General features: G+C 41.5%; 2 protein-coding genes across 2 annotated transcripts in view; one reads left to right on the top strand and one right to left on the bottom strand.

Moving 5' to 3' along the window:
* nav1b (neuron navigator 1b) overlaps positions 1–9,000 on the bottom strand; it is a 126,958-nt gene extending 117,958 nt beyond the window's left edge. Inside the window, exons 1-2 of the mRNA XM_010899261.3 lie at positions 8,932–9,000; positions 7,350–7,961 (exon numbers count right to left, since the gene is read on the bottom strand). The gene's annotated coding sequence lies outside the window, so the exon portion shown is untranslated. The remainder of the gene's footprint in view (positions 1–7,349; positions 7,962–8,931) is intronic.
* A 2,374-nt stretch (positions 9,001–11,374) lies between these two features.
* csrp1b (cysteine and glycine-rich protein 1b) lies at positions 11,375–17,327 on the top strand. Its single transcript, XM_010899260.5, has 6 exons — positions 11,375–11,535; positions 12,992–13,101; positions 13,646–13,814; positions 14,370–14,499; positions 16,284–16,377; positions 16,595–17,327. Exons 2-6 carry the CDS (start codon positions 12,993–12,995, stop codon positions 16,669–16,671), a joined length of 579 nt encoding a protein of 192 aa, XP_010897562.1. The 5' UTR covers positions 11,375–11,535; position 12,992; the 3' UTR covers positions 16,672–17,327.
* The last annotated feature ends 1,126 nt before the right edge of the window (positions 17,328–18,453 follow it).

Here is an 18,453-nt window from a genome sequence, read left to right as displayed (position 1 = left end):
ACATCACAAATCTCCCTTTCTGCAGTATCACCCTGATCCATTTAAAATGTATCATATGATTCCACTTACCTCAATGCAGCAGAGTTTGTGCTATACTGAGTTTCCACTTGGGGAGGCATACACAAACAGAATTTCCCAGTAGATCGGACTCCCCCACAGGGATGCTAGATTATTAACAGCCTATGAGTGACCACATTTGTTTTTGCAAGAGCCCAGTTCTGACACCCACTGAACACTGGGGTTTAGAAAATGTCAGGCCAATATTTCACTCACTCACCACCCCCACCCCCCATATAGGGTTGCCCAACGACAGCCACAACCATGATTCAATCTCTGACAAGGAAAACAAAAGGTCCTGCATGAAATAATACTACAGGGTGTAACCTGCCTAACCCCACCATAAACAATCATGAATGATGTTGCTCTTAGCATTTGTTAGTGAATCTCAGTATTTTTTATTGCTTATCTAATATTAACAAAACAACTACTTCCCAGGCTATGCAGAAAACCACCAACAGTTGCGTGTGTCCCCAGGCTAAACTAGTCTCATGAGTCCCACCCAGCAGCAAGCAGAACAACAGACGGTTAAGCATGGGACCAGACGTTCTCCGGAGGTATTAGTTCTGCTCAGCCATGTCCTCAGGCCGCTCAACCCTCTCTCCGTCTACAGCTGCACCCAGGAAGGCCATATGACCAGCCACCAGTAAGCCCCAGCGCTGTATGACAGGCGAAGAACGTGTGAGTGTGTGTGGGTGTGATCCACATCTGTGTACACGTGGGGATCCGACGATAGTAAAACCTGAAAAATAAGTTCCCACAAAGTTTTTTGGCAGGTCCCCACTAGGGAAAATGAGATTTCTGGCTCACAGCATTAAGGAAAAACATACAATTGGACATAGTGCTGGGTTTAGGCATTACCGGCTGGGTTTAAGGTCAGACGTGCAGCCAGATTAGGTTTAGACATAAAGGTTAGGATATTAAGGGTAAGGTTAGGGCCAGGGTAAGGCAGGGGTTTAGGGGACAGGGAACATAAAGGTTAGGATATTAAGGGTAAGGTTAGGGCCAGGGTAAGGCAGGGGTTTAGGGGACAGGGAACATAAAGGTTAGGATATTAAGGGTAAGGTTAGGGCCAGGGTAAGGCTGGGGTTTAGGGGACAGGGAACATAAAGGTTAGGATATTAAGGGTAAGGTTAGGGCCAGGGTAAGGCTGTGGTTTAGGGGACAGGGAACATAAAGGTTAGGATATTAAGGGTAAGGGTAGGGCCAGGGTAAGGCAGGGGTTTAGGGGACAGGGAACATAAAGGTTAGGATATTAAGGGTAAGGTTAGGGCCAGGGTAAGGCAGGGGTTTAGGGGACAGGGAACATAAAGGTTAGGATATTAAGGGTAAGGTTAGGGCCAGGGTAAGGCTGGGGTTTAGGGGACAGGGAACATAAAGGTTAGGATATTAAGGGTAAGGTTAGGGCCAGGGTAAGGCTGGGGTTTAGGGGACAGGGAACATAAAGGTTAGGATATTAAGGGTAAGGTTAGGGCCAGGGTAAGGCTGGGGTTTAGGGGACAGGGAACATAAAGGTTAGGATATTAAGGGTCAGGTTAGGGCCAGGGTAAGGCTGGGGTTTAGGGGACAGGGAACATGGATTTCTAGTCAACAATGAGTGTGTGTACTTGTTTTAAAAGTAGAGTTCAACAAGTAACATTTTGCCAAAAAGTGTCATAGGGGTTTGGTTTTGAAAGGTTGAAAATAAAGTTAGGGTAGGAATTAGGGATAAGGTTTTGGGTTATTTATTTGTTCAAACAAATCATCATCTCATCCTGCTTACTCTCAGCAGTTTGCATTCTCCCTCTTAAATGTTGTTCAAATGGCTTCATTATTATCTGTATCCATAACAGTCAGTGATACAGGAATAAAAGCATAAAGCTGATATATAATGTAAAGTTTTCTAACGAACAGTGCAATAGAAAGATAAGCACTTTGTTACACATGGGGGGGGGGGGGGGGGGGGGGGGGGGCGTGTTGAGTCATTACACAGACAACAACTTCACCAGTTCAAAGCAGGAAAATTATCATCAATCATGGCAGCTGTTTTCAGAGTAATGCCTTCATAGTGACCTCACCCCGTTTACGGAGTATATAATTAAAAAGAAGAACAGTCCCTCCAAGAGGGGTCGGACTATTGCATTTAGAGCCACCGGCTGCCTTTTTAAAGGGGCAACTTTAAAGCTTTGCCCGCGCAGTCTTTCATAGAGTGGTGAACCCATCCTCACTTCTGACAGACCCATCCTCTCTGGAATGATCTTTTAATACTGATCTGTTGCCAATTGGCCAAATTAGTTGTGTGATTTTCCACCAGGTTTAGTTTCTTGCATTTCACAACTTTTCCAGTCTTTTGTTGCCTCAACTTTTCTGAAACATGTTGCTGGCATCAAATTCAAAATGGGAATAAGAAACAAAACCAATTCTCAGCTTTAACATTTCATGTGTTGCCTTTGTACTGTTTCTATTTAATGCAGGGTTTAAATGATTTGCACACTATTGCATTCTGTTTTTTCTTACATTTTATGCAGCATCCCTTTTGGAAAGGGGTTGTATGATAACTGAACTGGGCCATAGTATGCCTCTCCAAGTCAGTTACAGTTCAGCAGCCAGCCTGCTCTCAAACAGTGTGAAGCACTTGACTTCAAAAACACTAACTATGCAAACAGTATGTTACAACAGCATGTTTTACATTTTTGGGTATAAGGTCGGGTGCTGGCTTCAGAATTTCACTTTATCCATATAGTTTGGCGATTGCGGATGGCTTATTTGGAATTTAGTAACCTCTACTGGATACAGATCGGTGGTGAACAAACTCAGAGGAGACATTAAGTGTCATAAATCAGTTAGCAAAACAACATGCATGAAAGTTTGTCATAAATTCGTTGACAGAACAAAACGCACCTGAAATATCACGCTGACCAAACGGCTGTTGGTGAGATGAAGGAAAAGCTGACAAACTGACGGAATACTCCTTTTTGGGGTGTGTCTCACCAACTCATTCGTCTTCATCACCACAACAACTAAAAAGTCTCCACTAATCTAATATTTCGATCCAGTGTGTGCTCAGCAAATAACACTGCTACTCGCCTAGAGTCACTGTCAATGCAGTCGTCTTGAAACACTGCTGTCAGCCATCCCGGTCCAGTTTGACCTCTGCCTGACGTCTGCATCTAAGAAGACGGTTTATCTTCCGGTTGGGTAACAATGCCCTGTCTTGACAATTCTCCCGCTGCAGCTTTCATACCTACAGTGCACTCTGCACCGAGGTTTCTTTAACCCCACTCTGCAAATGGACCCTCTGGCACGGGTCCAGCATCATCTCTGTAATGGACGTCATGGCAGCCTACAGCCACGCTTACCTGCTACGAAAGATGCTGTTAGACGTGGTCTAAGACTCCCCCCTTTTCACCTGTCCGCCAAAGAGGCACTTACCCAGGAAGTAGCACATCTCTCCTCTCTTAACCCGGACTCCTGAGTCACTGACTGAGCCGGCGGAGTGGAGGGAATGGAGTATGGCTGGTTCTCATTGTCACCGTGGGTTTTGTTTGTCACCCATGTCACCATGGCCCTCCCTTTGGGTCATGACTAGACTACAAGGTGTCAGTGCGAGGCAGACATTGACTTGAGTGATATGATGCCAACCACTTTTTTACTGTACACGCCATGACACATTCAGCCCTGGAGGGAGGGAGGTAGATACAACCCACCATACTGTGTTTCAGATGGGAGTGCTGCAGACTGGGTCACGCAATGGTTGTGGGGGGGGGGGGCTGTAATCACAGAGCCCCTGTTGTGTCACAGTTACCGCATAATAAACTAAGCACCACATACATCACAGTGAGCAATCACAGAACAGACATTTTGTGGTGAAAACGATCTAGAAAGCGGGTCAGACTCAGTTCAATGGCTGAAAGGCTGAATGTTTCCTTTGCTGGAGAGGACCGGCCTTGTCTACGTGGAGATCAGCTGGTTTGCGGGTTGACTCAAAGTGAAAGAGGATAAATTGCAGTGTTGAAGATGCTGCAGTAATTACCATGCTCGTCTTTCTCTCCCTCTGAGAAGAGAGTCAAGACAAGAGCCGCTATTAGAGTCAAAGCTCCCACGGAGGAGGAAGGACTCAAGCTGGGAGACAATGCTACAACAACCAAATGAAGGACAAGTGGGAAAACAAAGCTGCAACTCCAGTAACTCCTATAGCTTTGATATGATAGCCAACCTATTACTGTATGTTCCTCCCACGCACACAGGCAACCAATTAAACACATCAGACAAACAGCTACACATCCATGCCCTGACACATTAACACATGCAAAAATTCCCACTTCCTGTTTCGTGTGGGTTAACACGTTTCCTTGATCAGTTTGTGCAGGTGGAGGAAACTTATCACTAGGGAGCACGGACAATGTTTGCATGAGGTAAAGTCTAATACAGTGTCTGCTCCAACTGGATGTTGAGGCCATGGGGAAGGAAAAAAAACTGACAGATTTAGTCAGCAACAGGTGGTTGGCAATGAGATGTCGCACTCACAAACACTTAACAGTAACGTACACAATATAAAATACATGATTTGTGGTGAATGTGACTAATTATGATACAACAAGTCACTAAGCTATGATAGCTAGCTTGCTATGTAGCTAGTAGTTAAAGGAGAAGCGTTTAGGTGCAGCCATCTAGCATTTACAGGTAATAGCAGAAAATTTACTTCTATGACAGATTAGAAGCTAACTCGATAACTATATAGCCTGACAGTCTAGCTAGTTACACAAAGTTTGGTTGAGAATTTCTATTTTTACAGACTATCCTGCCCCTCACGATAAGCTATAAATCTTTGGGAAGACACCAAATCTACTGAGCATGAATACTCAATAATAAACTATTTGAGAATTATTCCATTTCAACCATTTCAAGAAAACATACTTTTGTATGGAAATCTTACAAATGGCTCCTTTCACATGTCCCAATCCCTTGGTTATTCTTCTAGAAAAAGAGATGCCACTGAATCTCCACATGCTGAATCTGAGGATATAGGAGGTTTAGCTTAGTGGTAGCCAGGCAGTTGTTTAGCAATCAAAATAACATGGGCTAAGTTTGTTACATCCTTTTCTACTCTTTGACCAGATGATGGTTGTAGGCTTGTTTTCAAGCATCTTATGTGCAAACTTATATAACAGCCTTCCAAAGCCAAAACCATCACTGCCTTTTTGTCTTACCCTCTATGCAGAAAGCACAGCCAGTCAGTTAGGGGAATTCAAAAGAGGGAGAACGACAGATCACCATTGAAGAAGTGGAGAAAAAGGAGTAAGGTGTGTTTGAAAGTGCAGAGGAGGTGTCAAATGACCCAGAACTATGGCCAGAGAAGGTGACAGACCATGAAAGGTTGGTTATTGCTCACAAATTAGTAAACAGAAGTATTGACAAGAAAGACCTTGCCAAACCTATTCCTAAATACTCCAAGAGGGTGTGTATTTAATTACTGCAGTATTCCAAATGGAAGGGAGAAGCTCTAAAGAGATTGGCTTATTTACAGTGAAAACACTAAAGCACTGTATTGTATAGACCTACCATGACAGCTTCTCACATCAGCAAAAACCATCAGCCAGTGTCTTGATTGGTAACAACACACTCATCACACTGATCATGAGTGACTAGTGAACTGCAGCACTGTACTAATCTTGTAATAATATTAATATGATTTATAAGTGAAGGCTAGCCGACACTCCATAACCAACAGTCATCTACAGTGTGTTATCACCATCACACCTTTAGCCACTTACACTGGCTGTACGGCAGGCTTACTTGGATCTGAGTTGCAAGTTATTAAAACAATTCCTTGTAACAATGGTCAGTAGCCTGGAAGTAGTTTTGCCATCGTCCTCATCCAGGTGAAAAGTAAAAGACTGCATGTAACTTTGCTGTTAAACCCTGTCAGGCCATTCCTAATAGTATATGTATAAAAAAGAGGTTCCTGCATAATAATCTGAATTGAGAGTCAACAGTCCAGCTCAAAAAAACTGATTTCCAGTCCTCATAAAAAACTGGACAGAGAGAGAGAAAGAAATAAGGGTGTGTCTCAAGTGGCAGTGCTGTTTAGACTGGTTCAGACTGCAAATTGTGTCCGCTTACAAAGCAGATAGAGCCCTCTGCTGGCCAAATAGATAAACTGCTTTGCCACTACACCAATGCAGCACAACAGCCATGATCTCATCATCTCCTGGATGGACTGCATTCACTAAGAACCTAAAGGAAGAACCTAACGGAAGCAAATGTCCCAAAACAGAAACAGACTACCTACATTTCTCCACTGAGAATAGAGGAAAATATTTATATTCACTTATTCTCAGTGGAAAAATGTAGGTATAAATTTGTTCACTGAAAATATATATTTTTGATAAGGAATGCTAAAATACACAAAGTAGGGCAATGTCACAGACCTGCTGGCCTACTGTTTGAGGGAATTCTTATTCAGTACGAGCTGTACTGAAATAAACCCAATTATCTAATTTCCCGCCCTGACCTTCATCTAATGGTATATTATTGGCTGAGAAGATTGAGTACAACGCTCGTATTCATGAAAATGTGTCCTAAAAGATTTTTCCTTATTCAAACCAATTATGTTACACGACATACTTAAAAATAGCTTATGTCAATGTGTAGTAAATGTAGCAACATTTGAATAAAATGTTAATTTGACTGCTATGGTTTACAATCAGCAAACATTAGAAATGTTAAAACTTTAGTTAAAGCACCCTATGTATACCCAGTAGAACAAAAGCAGTATTGTTGAACTGTATGTGTTGGAAAGGTCAGCTGATTGCTGAGATGTCCTAACAAAAGACAAAGAGTATACCCTCCTGACAAAACAGCCACTCCACATTCACATGGCCCTGTTGCTGTCAGTGGTTATAAAATAATGGATCGGTCTGCATACAGTAGGCCTGATATACAGTAGGCTATATTAATACGTATCTAGTGTTCTTAATATAACATTTAGTTTAGCATTGTAAAATTATTAATGAGTACAGAACACAATTCCAAATAAATGGATTATTAGATTAATAACACATGGCAATAAGATCACTCATTGGTCTGCTCTACATACATCTTTGAATCATTTATGTTAACTGCTTCGTCAAGACTTATTCTACGTAACGATCAATAACTTAAAAAAATTAATAATTGCCATGAATGCACTCCAAAAGAAAATGCAATTCAGTCACAAGCACATTATTATTATGAGGACAAAGACTAATCTTCCTCATCTCTAAAGCTCACAAATCTTGCCAAAGCTGATAGTTCAGGAAAGGGACACTCACCTCTCCAGGCTACCCGTCACAATCCTCTGGGCTCCATGTAAATAAACAAGTCCCTCGTAACAGAAGTATGTGGATAGCAATGAGACTTCCTGGATATTCAAAGCCATCAAAATAAATGTAAAAAAGTGTCCAATGAGTAATCACAACCCTTCACAACGTAACAACGGACCTCAGACCATGCAGTTTATTTTCCTCTAGCTCAATCCAATATACATTATGCCTATCTCTCTCCCCCTATCTCTCTCTACCTTGCTCTCATTTTCCTCTCTCTCTTGCTTTCCTCTCTCTCTCTCTTGCTTCCCCTCTTGGTTGATGTCTCCGGCTCACACACAAAATCACAAGTAGACTACACACGACACACAGGAGCGGCTGTCCACAGGACACACAGACAGTGGCCTAGTGTTGGTTCGGTGGCCTAACTATTTATAGGCTTCTTCAGTGTGGCTTGTCTCTTCCTATGACATTAAGGAGCCTGGAGGCGGCAGGCGGGCCAAGCATCACGAAGGGACTCTAAAGCGTGAAGACCCCTGCATCAGCCAGCCTCTACTCCAGTTTCATGTCTTCTCAGCCTGTTCGATCTGACAAATTGATTGGTGCAGTTTCTTGGCTTGCCTAACAGGAAAGACGGCATGAGATTACAGTATAGCTATGACCAAGCAAATTCTGCAGAAATACAACAAGGGCAGTTAAAATCAGACATGGCTACTTAGCAGACATTGACCTGTGTCATTGATTACATTGTGCTATACCGAACAAAGCGTCCCGATGTTAACTTAATTGTAAATCGTAAAAACTAACCATTAACTATACAAATATCGGTTGCTAACTCATAGATCAGGGGTATTCAAATCTGGCCCTTGAAGCCAGTTCCACTCCATTTTTTCATTGCAGTCCTCTAATCAGGGACTTATTCAGACTTAAGACATCAGGTGGGTCCAATTAATGATGAGGTACAACAGAAAACCAGCAGGCTCCGGCCCTCGTAGGGTAGGATTTGAATGCCCCTGTCATAGATGATCATGTGGACAATAAACCAAAACCTGGGCACAGAGGAGGACCCTACATTAGGCTCCTTCAATGAAATCTGAAAACATTTTCACTGAAGAAAATGTTTGTTTGGCCACAGTATGTGATATGGAGATGTACATATAGTATCTCACAAAAGTGAGTACACCCCTCACAGTTTTGTAAACATTTGATTATATCTTTTCACGTGACAACACTGAAGAAATGTCACTTGTAAAGTAGTGAATGTAGAATTTGTATAAGTGTAAATTTGCTGTCCCCTCAAAATAACACAAGACACAGCCATTAATGTCTAAACAGCTGGCAACAGTGTCTGAGTAGACAGTACCAGCCACGGTCATGATAGCTTGCTATGCCGAACGCTATATTTTGTTGATTACCGTTTCTTAAAAGTTAATGTGCATTAAGTTAACATGTTTAGTTAATTTATCCAACTCGCTAACAAGTGTTTTCTAAGCCACGTCTAAGACAGCGTTATTTATCGTGTTTACAAAATTGTGTTACAAATGACTTATCACAGTCTTCTTTCCAGTGTTAACTAGAACGTTTTAGCTACCTTTCATGCCTTCTGGTCAAGAAAGAGTAATTACATCTGATAATTTTGATACATGATGTGCGGTCTGTCGCGAAAGTCTGATGGGCTACTTGCACTCAGCGTGGTGACCATAGACATAATAAATATTATTATTATGTCTATGGTGGTGACATACTTCCCTTTTACAATAATACTGCCTGTTTCCGGCGCGCGTTGGTTGTATACATTCGTCTGACGGCGCAATTGTATGACAAGGTATGTCCGAATCGATCCCAATACTGGCATACTAGCATACTAAAAACTAAATAGTACGTACTTGTAGAATGCGATTTGAGATTCATTATTATTCTGGATCATGAAACTGTGCTGTCCCCGAACCAGCTTCACTGGACATCATTTCATGAAAATGAGTACCTTCTTAATCGTTTATGCATGATACATACATTTTAAAACCTTTCTCCAGCTTGCTAGCTGGAATCTTGCAAATCATCCAGCAAATACCCTTAACATTGTTCATTTTAGATAACCTTTGTAAACACCTTGAATAAAAGAGTACCATTTATTTTATTAATGGAGCGGCACAACCGAAAATGCAGGAACAGTATTAGGGAGAATGTGGAAGCGGTTGTGCAGGGAGCCCATTTCACTCTTTGGTCGGGTGATCAGACGTCCCGGTTGGCCCATGATTGTCCCGTTTTCAAGCTAGGTGTCCCGGGTCCTGACAAATATCTGTAAAACACTAAAATGTCCCGGGTTGTGACATCAATCAATCAAATTTATTTTTTACAACAGCAGTTGTCACAAAGTGCTTTTACAAAACACCTGGCCTTAAACCCCAAGGAGCAAACAACAGTAGTGTTGAATTTCAGTGGCTAGGAAAAACTCCCTAAGAAGGCCAAAATTTAGAAAGAAACCTAGAGAGGACCCAGACTCAGAGGGGTGACCAGTCCTCTTCTGGCTGTGCAGGGTGGAATACTAAGAGTCCAATTGGAATAATTAATAAATGCATGTGGGCTAAATCCAGAGTCTATTTAAATTTAGACCAGGTCAGAAGCATAACCAGATGGTCAAGGACAGGGACAACACGGGGGAGGGAGGAGGTGTCAGCACAGTGGCAGCTGAAATCATTCATTACCAAATTGTCCCGGTTTTCAACACAATTAAAATAATAATAATTATTTTAATAATACTGTAATGTTTCCACAAATGAGTCATAGCCAAACAAACATCTGCGCAGAAATGCTTAGCAAAGTAAACAGGACAGTGAAAACTCCCCCCATAGTGGAGTTATACTTAATTTACTTCTATGGTGGTGTTTTTATTTAATGCCCCCACCCCTGGAAAAAGTGAGTAATCCTTTCAACAAACATGAGTTGTCTGCTATCATCATAACAAACACTGTGTAAGGCAGTGTGGCTATTCAGGACTCAGCACTTCAGACTGGCGATCTCCTCGGAAATATTTTAAACCACACTGCTCTCTATCTGTATCGGACTTAGGTCAGGAAATAAATGACCACGGAAAATACCATGCAGGAGTGTACAGAGTAAACGCATAGAACCCCCCATCGCAGACCCATTTCCTGACCACACATTTATTTTGAACTTTCACACATACAGCCCACCTCCACTCGACGCTCTAAACTGCTTTCAGTCTTCCGATCTTATGCCGACATCAGCACGACGTATGTGTGCTATCTGGGAAGCTGCCTGATCTTAAAAAGATAAAACCGTGTTTTTATAACCCAACGTTCCAGGTGCTGTCGGGAAAAGCCATGGCAGTGTTTAATGGCAGTAAATGTTAGAAGGCTTTAGATGATTTGACTGACTGAGGTTTTTGGGTTGGGCACAGATACAGTACTATTGTTAGCTCTTTTAATGGTGCAGCTACCACTTTGAAAGACGAAAGAAACGGGTGAGGGCTGTCTTAGCTTGACTGGTCCACTGAAATGTTATTACATGTTGAACCTCCTCTTTCCATCAACACCCTCCCATTTCCTCTCCCCCCCCTCTCTTTCCAGGTCCACCTCTCTGTGGCTGTGGTTTGTTTACACTTTGCATTAAAATGTGTGAGTTTTATGTTCTGATCAGTCCGATCACTATCTGAACAAGTTTTGTTGCACTGAACGCGTGTGATTGTTCGAAAACTTTCCATGCATAAACTAGGACATTTCATAATTCCTAATTAAGTGTATTGATCGAATGTAGGATAGTTTCTCTGCAATAATACTGAAAGAGGCCCGTGGATTGGAATGTTGTGTAAATGCACCCAGTGCCTGCCCAACAACCTCTGCAAATGTCCAGCTAAATCTATTCAGAGTCAGATATCATTGCGTCCTTCAGTCATCTACACAGGTCTAAAGAAATACGGGCACGATCAAAGTTGACAAGATCAGGAAAGGGCACATGTTAGCCCCAGGTATAAAAAGGGCCCCTTCTCTTCCTCCTCCCTCTACACCTCTGTTTGGGTTTGATACGTTTACCCAGCAGACTCCTCCTTTCCATGTCACAGCCTGCCGTGTTCCTCTGCTGCTCCTCAACAGAAGCCACTCCTGAATCCGTCTGATCTTCTCTCAGTCGTAGATACAACCAGGGAGTCCCAGCTCAGCCTCAAACACCACAACAGGTAAGATGGTTTCTACCCCTACCAACAACTGTAGCCATGCATGCTTTCATAATGTTGAGACTTCAGTTAAAAGTTCACAGGGAACGCAATAAAAATCTGTCCAACCCTGCAGAGATGCTTATGCTTTTTCAATGCTTTTTGGAATGTGAAGCACGAGTCGTGAGTGGTTTGTTATTCAGGAAGCCAACATTGCTGAGTGTTTTTGCCAACAATGTTACTTTGAAATCTGTTCAACTTTATGTGAGTTTGAAGGGAATCACATCTTTGGAGACTCCGATATTATATTATTTTCTCAAAAATATGACAGTCAAAAACAGGTTATAGAAGCTGTGGTCCATACTGTAGGCAAGGAGTGGAAATGTTTTCGCTGTTGTTTTAGTAGTCTAATTTGATCCCAATTCTTTACAATTTGGGTGTGGTTACTGCTATATATGGTAATGTATAAGTAATCTGATGAGATGGCCGCAGCTAAACCTGGTGGATGACAGCAGAACACTTAATGAGGAATGTCTTTGGTTATGCTAACGATTTGATTTCCTGAGCATCTGCAGGAAAGGCATCAACAAAGGAAAGGCAGACTAATATCCGTGTACATTCTTGGAGGTAGAATGTGTCGAAATAACCTCTCTTGCTACTGTAGTAATTTGAAATCTAAGCAATGTGGGAATGGATTGAATGTTGAATGTTTTAGCAAACCAGTTATTTAGAAGAGATTTTCCATGATTTGAATTGTTCTATTCAGTTATACACTGTTGTGTCTAAAGCATGCACTGGTCAGTAGCTTAGAGTGGCTCTCTGGGGTCAAAGACTGTCTGGGGTCATGAGTTGACTGTGAACATGTGATGTAATTGCATAATGAAATTCAAAGAATTTCCTGTTTAACCAAAATGGTAGATGAACGCCTTCTGACTGGGTGACATAAAATGTTGATAACATTTGTTCAAGTTAAGCATGTCATCAGGCACCTCCCAGGAACAACTTTGCATTTCGCGATAAGGAGAGTAAATAGTGAAAGTTTCAACAGGAAGTGTGCTAATTCCCTTTAGCAGCTTCAACTGAGGAGTGGTCTTACCACTTAACATTTCATAATACATTCCTAAAATACCTAAATGAGTCTGAAAGAACCTTCAGGCTTCAATAAGAAAATTCAGTTCTTCTTAACCACATGACCTGATTTATAGCTCTGGGCCCAGGTAATACCTAGCCTAGCCCCCGCAAAAAAAAAAGACAGTTTCCTGTATTACTTGTACCTTAAGAGCTCCTCCCATTCAGTGTGTGACAGGAACCACAGATCTACAGCTCTATTTCCATTGTGCGAAACAGTTTTGTCAACATTTCTAATGTGGGGTTTTGTAGGGACAATCATTTGTGTATAAGGAGTGATCAGTGTTTTCCCACCAATTTCTTTACCATTATACCCCTGGGAAGGAACTAACTCCCCATTTTAACAACACAGGATGCCTTTGGGAGGAGGAAATAAGTGTGGCTGCTGCCAGAAGACGGTGTACTTTGCTGAGGAAGTGCAGTGCGAAGGCAAATATTTCCACAAGTCCTGCTTTCTGTGCAGTAAGTGTTCAGAGTTCGGCCGTCCTTTCACAAACCACATTGACTGATTACTAATGCACCCTGAGTTGATATTTAAGAGCTAAGGATAGAATGTCAACTATTTGGCACCCATAGAAGAAGCAGAGTACTCCGTGTATTCAATGGTTTTGGGTTCTCACTAGCATGTCCTTATTTGGAGAGGGAGGAATGGATGTGAATCAGGCCTGGTAGTCCTTTTATGGGAGATGTGGTAGACAGAGGGTGTTTTGGCTCTGATGTGTGTTTGTATGAGCTAACTAGGTCCCAGACACAGAATGTCAAAGTTAAACTAACATTGTGGTATGCTCATGGTGTCATCGCAATGATTCAGACAGCACACTTAAAGGTCTGATCGTACATGGTCTGTTGCTGGTGAAGAGCACATTAAATCACCTCATATTGAAAGACAACAGCATTGTTCTGCATCTAAACGGCCTGTGTTGTTGATATGCCTCAGTATTAATCAGTCATTTCAATGCCGCTAAATGTATGATCTCTTCCTCCTATTCTATTCTTACACTCGTAGTGGCATGTAAAAAGAACCTGGACAGTACAACAGTGGCCTGCCACTTGGACGAGATCTACTGCAAATCCTGCTACGGCAAGAAATATGGGCCAAAAGGCTATGGCTTTGGTGGTGGAGCAGGCACCCTGAGCATGGACACAGGGGCACATCTTGGAATCAAACCTGAAGAGTAAGGATGTCATCTCATAGAGTTGCATGTACTCTTGATAACCTTACCAGGCATATTCCCTCAGCGCTGCTGAAATGCATCATTCCCTTCTAATCAGTCAATTAGGGTTGAAGCAAAAGCCACACTGCAGACATTGAGACAATTGAATGAGTTTTATCATAATATCCTTTCTATAGTACCTAACTGTATTAAATTATAACAATACAGATGGATCGAGGTCTCTCATGCTCAAAAGCTGAAAGGTGAGCTCCATTAGGCAAGTAGTTGAATAGGTGGGACTGTCTCTGGGTTAAGAGTAAAGAGGAGGTTATTCTAAACATCTGCAGGTGGTCGTAAATGTCTGTGTTTACCTTCATACCTGTTTGATCAGAGGAGCTGTATGAACTATTTCTGTTTGTTTTCCAACTCACAGAAGTAGTAGAAGAAAAATAAAATTGCCTCAGTGGTGTTGTCTGTGCTCTAACAGTTGCCATAATGGGAGTGAAACACTTTTTCTAGCAATCTCTATGGTCATTATATTTTTCCTTTAAACTAAGACAATCTGGTCATCAACAGGCAAGCAGCACACCGCCCCACCAACAACCCCAACGCCTCCAAGTTAGCCACTAAGTTTGGCAGTTCAGACGTGTGCCCGCGCTGTGGCAAGGCGGTGTATTCTGCTGAGAAGGTGCTCGGAGGTGGAAATGTAAGTTATGGTTTTGGGCTGATCCAGTTGCTGGCAATGGGTTAGATAGGAAGTCTAATACTCATATAGCAATGGTAAATGTATCACAGCCGGCTGCTATAGAAGTCCTGACAACAGAATTAATTCCAATATCCTGATGTCAAATACTAATGTAAAAGGGGAGTGCCATTGTCAACATAGACTTAGGTACGGAAATATTTGGACACTGACACCAGTTTTGTTATTTTGGCTGTTTACCAAAATATATTCAAGTAACAGTTAAATAATGAATATGGGCTTAAAGTGCAGTCTCAGCTTAGGTTTGGGGTATTCACATCAATTTGGAACAGTTTAAGAATTACAGCTTTTTAATTAGTAGCACCCTCTTTTTCAAGGGAACAAAAGTAATTGGACAATTGATTCAAAAGCTGTTTCACGGACAGGTGTGGGCTATTCCTTTGTTATCTCTTCATCAATTAAGCAGGTAAAAGGACTAGAGTTGATTCCAGGTGTGGCATTTTCATTTGGAAGCTGTAGCTGTGAACCCACAACATGTGGTCAAAGGAAATCTCAACGCAAGTGAAACAGGCCATCCTTAGGCTGCAAAAAAATATATAATTTGTGTGAGGAAATCAACAGGTTGGTACACTCTGAGAAAAAAAGAATGCACTGGTGAGCTCTGCAACACATAAAGGCCTGGATGTCCATGGAAGAGAACAGTGGTGGATGATTGTAGGATCCTTTCCATGGTAAAGAAAAATGAACAACAACATCCAGCCAAGTGAAGAACACTCTTCAGGAGGTAAGCATAACATTATCCAAGTCTACCATAAAGAGAAGACTTCACAAGAGCAAATTCATTCATAAGCCTAAAGAATAGAAATATTAAAGCAAAAAAAACATCTAAAAAAGCCAGCCTAGTTCTGGAACACCATTCTGTAATTCAGATGAAAATAAGATCAACCTGTACCAGAATGATGGGAAGAAAAAAGTATAGAGAAGGCTTGGAATGTCTCATGATCTGGAGCATACCACATCATCTGTAAAACTCAATTGAGGTAGTGTGATGCCATGGATATGCATGGCTTCCAATGGCACTGGGTCACTAGTGTTTATTGATGATGTGACGGAAGACAGAAGCAGCCGGGTCTGCTCAGATTCAGCTAAATTCAGCAAAGTTAATTGGACGGCGCTTCACTTTTCAGATGGACAGTGACCCAAAACATACTGCAAAAGCAACCCAGGAGTTTTTTAAGGCAAAGAAGTGTAACATACTGCAATGGCCGAGTCAATCACCTGTTCTCAATCTGATTGAGCATGCATTTAATTTGCTGAAGACAACATTTAAGGCAGAAAGACCCACGAACAAACCAACTGAAAACCGCTGCAGTAAAGGCCTGGCAAAACATCACAAAGGAGAACACCTAGCGTTTGGTGATGTCCATGCGTTCCAGACTTCAAACAGTCATTGCCTGCAAAGGATTATCGGCAAAGTATTAAAAATGAATGTTTTATTTATGATTGTGTTAATTTGTCTGATTACATTTGAAATAAGGGGACTGTGTATGAAAATGGTAGAAATTCCTAAACATTTCATATGATATTTTTGTTCAACCCCTTGCAATTGATGTGCAGACAGGCAGCTTTAATTTATCTTGGTTGTTTCAGTTCACACCCATTGTGTTGGGGCTTACAGAGACAGAATTATGAAAGATGTTTCTGTGTCCAAATATTTCCGGACCTAACAATATCTGTGCAGCCCAGTGCTGAAATAACACTTCCATTCCCTTGTTGCTGTCCTTCAGTCCTGGCACAAGGGCTGCTTCCGCTGTGCCAAGTGTGGGAAGGGCCTGGAATCCACTACCTTGGCAGACAAAGACGGTGAAATCTACTGTAAAGGTATGCTTACTTGATTTGTAAACTTTGATTTGTAAACTTTGTGCTCAACCTAAACAATTATGTAGATATCTTATGGATTTTATGGCTAAATACATTAATCAAAACAGAATGTAAATCCGCTTGAATAAAAATGCAAATACTGCTCCTTTTGTTAAGAATGCATGTCACGTTGTTTGTAAATGCTGTATGATCTTATATACTACCTTGTTGCCCACAGGATGTTATGCCAAAAGCTTTGGTCCCAAAGGCTTTGGATTCGGCCAGGGGGCAGGGGCCCTGGCTCATGCTCAGTAGAGCTCAGACCTCCTATTTCCAACACCTGGACATTTCAACAGCTTACCATAGGATTCCCTTGTCAACTTCTATTTAATCTTGCCTCTCACTCCAGCTGCACTCACAGACGAAACAGCCACACTGAGTAAACGGCTTACCTGTGTGTTTACATTTCCTGCATACAGTACCAGCAGACACCCCCCCCCCTTTACTTAAGCAATGGCTCTAAGGTTAATACTCTACTTAACAACTGTTTTCATAACCACTATGATAAAGAAAACAAATGCATATTATTGTATCCTAATTAAGTTTACTCATACACAATCCTTTTTGCAATTTGAACAATAATTCAACCTTAGTATTTATTGTAAGTCCTGCTTTTGCGGGTCATTGGTGCATACAGTATTTGTCCAATTTCACCTGTGTGAATTTATTTAATTTTTGCACATCCAAACTGTCCCTGAGACACCTTTGGAGAGTGGGTTTACCACCAGCGGTTTTTGTAAAATTTTATTTGGCAGTTGGTGAGGTTCCTGAACAGTATTAAGTAAAATGGTAGTCTAAGTCTGGAGAACACTACTCACAGTGATCTTAGACTATAAGATTTGCAACACTGAGATTGTACTGTATTAAATACTGTGCATATTCAAAACCCAATAAAATTAAAATAAAAACCATACGAACATAAATGTGTATTGAATTAAACTGATTCATGTGTTTGAGAAAATGGCTTGAATGATGACAGCACATTTTGAAACAAACTATCAAATTTCAAACTACCTTCTACTGTTTGTATGACTTCCCAGTTTGTCAAATTCCTTTTCAATGTTATTTTGAGAGGACGTATCCGACATATCTAAAGTACACCCCCAGAAATGTTTTATTTCTGGCAAATATTTGGACATATGGATTTGTGACTCTTTTGTCCATAGCACATTGTTCCAGCAGTATCTTTCCCCAGGCATTGTCTGGCAAATGTCAGTGGTCCTGATCTTGTTTTTTGAGAGCAGGGGCTTCTTCCTTTCTGAACTCCCATGTAGACCAAGTTTGTGCAGTCTCTTCCTAACTGTTGAGTCATCTGCAAGAGAGGCCTGTAGATCCCTGGGATCTTGGGATCTTCTTAGAGACTTCTATGGGCATCTTTCAGTCAGCGCTTGGGCTGAATTTGGTGGGATGACCTGTGCTATGTGCAGTTTCAGTGCTCTGGAATTGTCTCCATTTATAGATGATTATGATGATGTACTTCCAATTGCTTGGAAATGGCTTTGTAACCCCAGACTCATGGGCATCAATAATCTTGAGAGCCTCAGATACATCTTTTGATCATGGCCTGACCAGTCCAAGTTTCTCATTTTTATTAAAGTCTGAACCATCCCTATTTACTAATTTAATGGGTAGTAAATAAACATAACTGACATTTATCAATCCCTTCATTTATGACTCATGGATTTTTGGTGAAACTATTTTGTCCTACCGCAGAATGCCACAAGAGGGCACTAGGGCACTAGAGATATCCACTTGTTGCATTGAAAGTGGTTTAAATGCTGAAGGTAGAAACATAAAAAGTATTTTCTTGTGTTATAGATATGTCTTCCATGGACAATGTCTTTCCCTTCTCTGTATCCAGGCACATTGTAATAAATGGAATGTTGGCTGAGCAAGGCTCCTAGTGTGGAAGACTAGGCCTTGGGTCCAGCAGAAACCACTAGAAGTCTCCCTTTTGGGGGAAGGTCTTAATAGCAGCAGGGGGCTCCTGTTCCTTGTTTTGTAGAGGTGAACCGGACTCTATTCCTCATTAGGAGA

The sequence above is a fragment of the Esox lucius genome, chromosome 17 (assembly GCF_011004845.1).
Source record: "Esox lucius isolate fEsoLuc1 chromosome 17, fEsoLuc1.pri, whole genome shotgun sequence".
NCBI classification, from domain to species: Eukaryota; Metazoa; Chordata; class Actinopteri; order Esociformes; family Esocidae; genus Esox; species Esox lucius.
This window is presented reverse-complemented; position numbering and strand designations above follow the sequence as displayed.

Coding starts and splice junctions, on each gene's coding strand:
- csrp1b (XM_010899260.5), top strand. CDS start 12,993: ATGCCTTTGGGAGGAGGAAATAAGTGTGGCTGCTGCCAGAAGACGGTG. Junction 13,102..13,645: donor CAAGTCCTGCTTTCTGTGCA/GTAAGTGTTCAG, acceptor TTACACTCGTAG/TGGCATGTAAAAAGAACCTG. Junction 13,815..14,369: donor CTTGGAATCAAACCTGAAGA/GTAAGGATGTCA, acceptor GGTCATCAACAG/GCAAGCAGCACACCGCCCCA.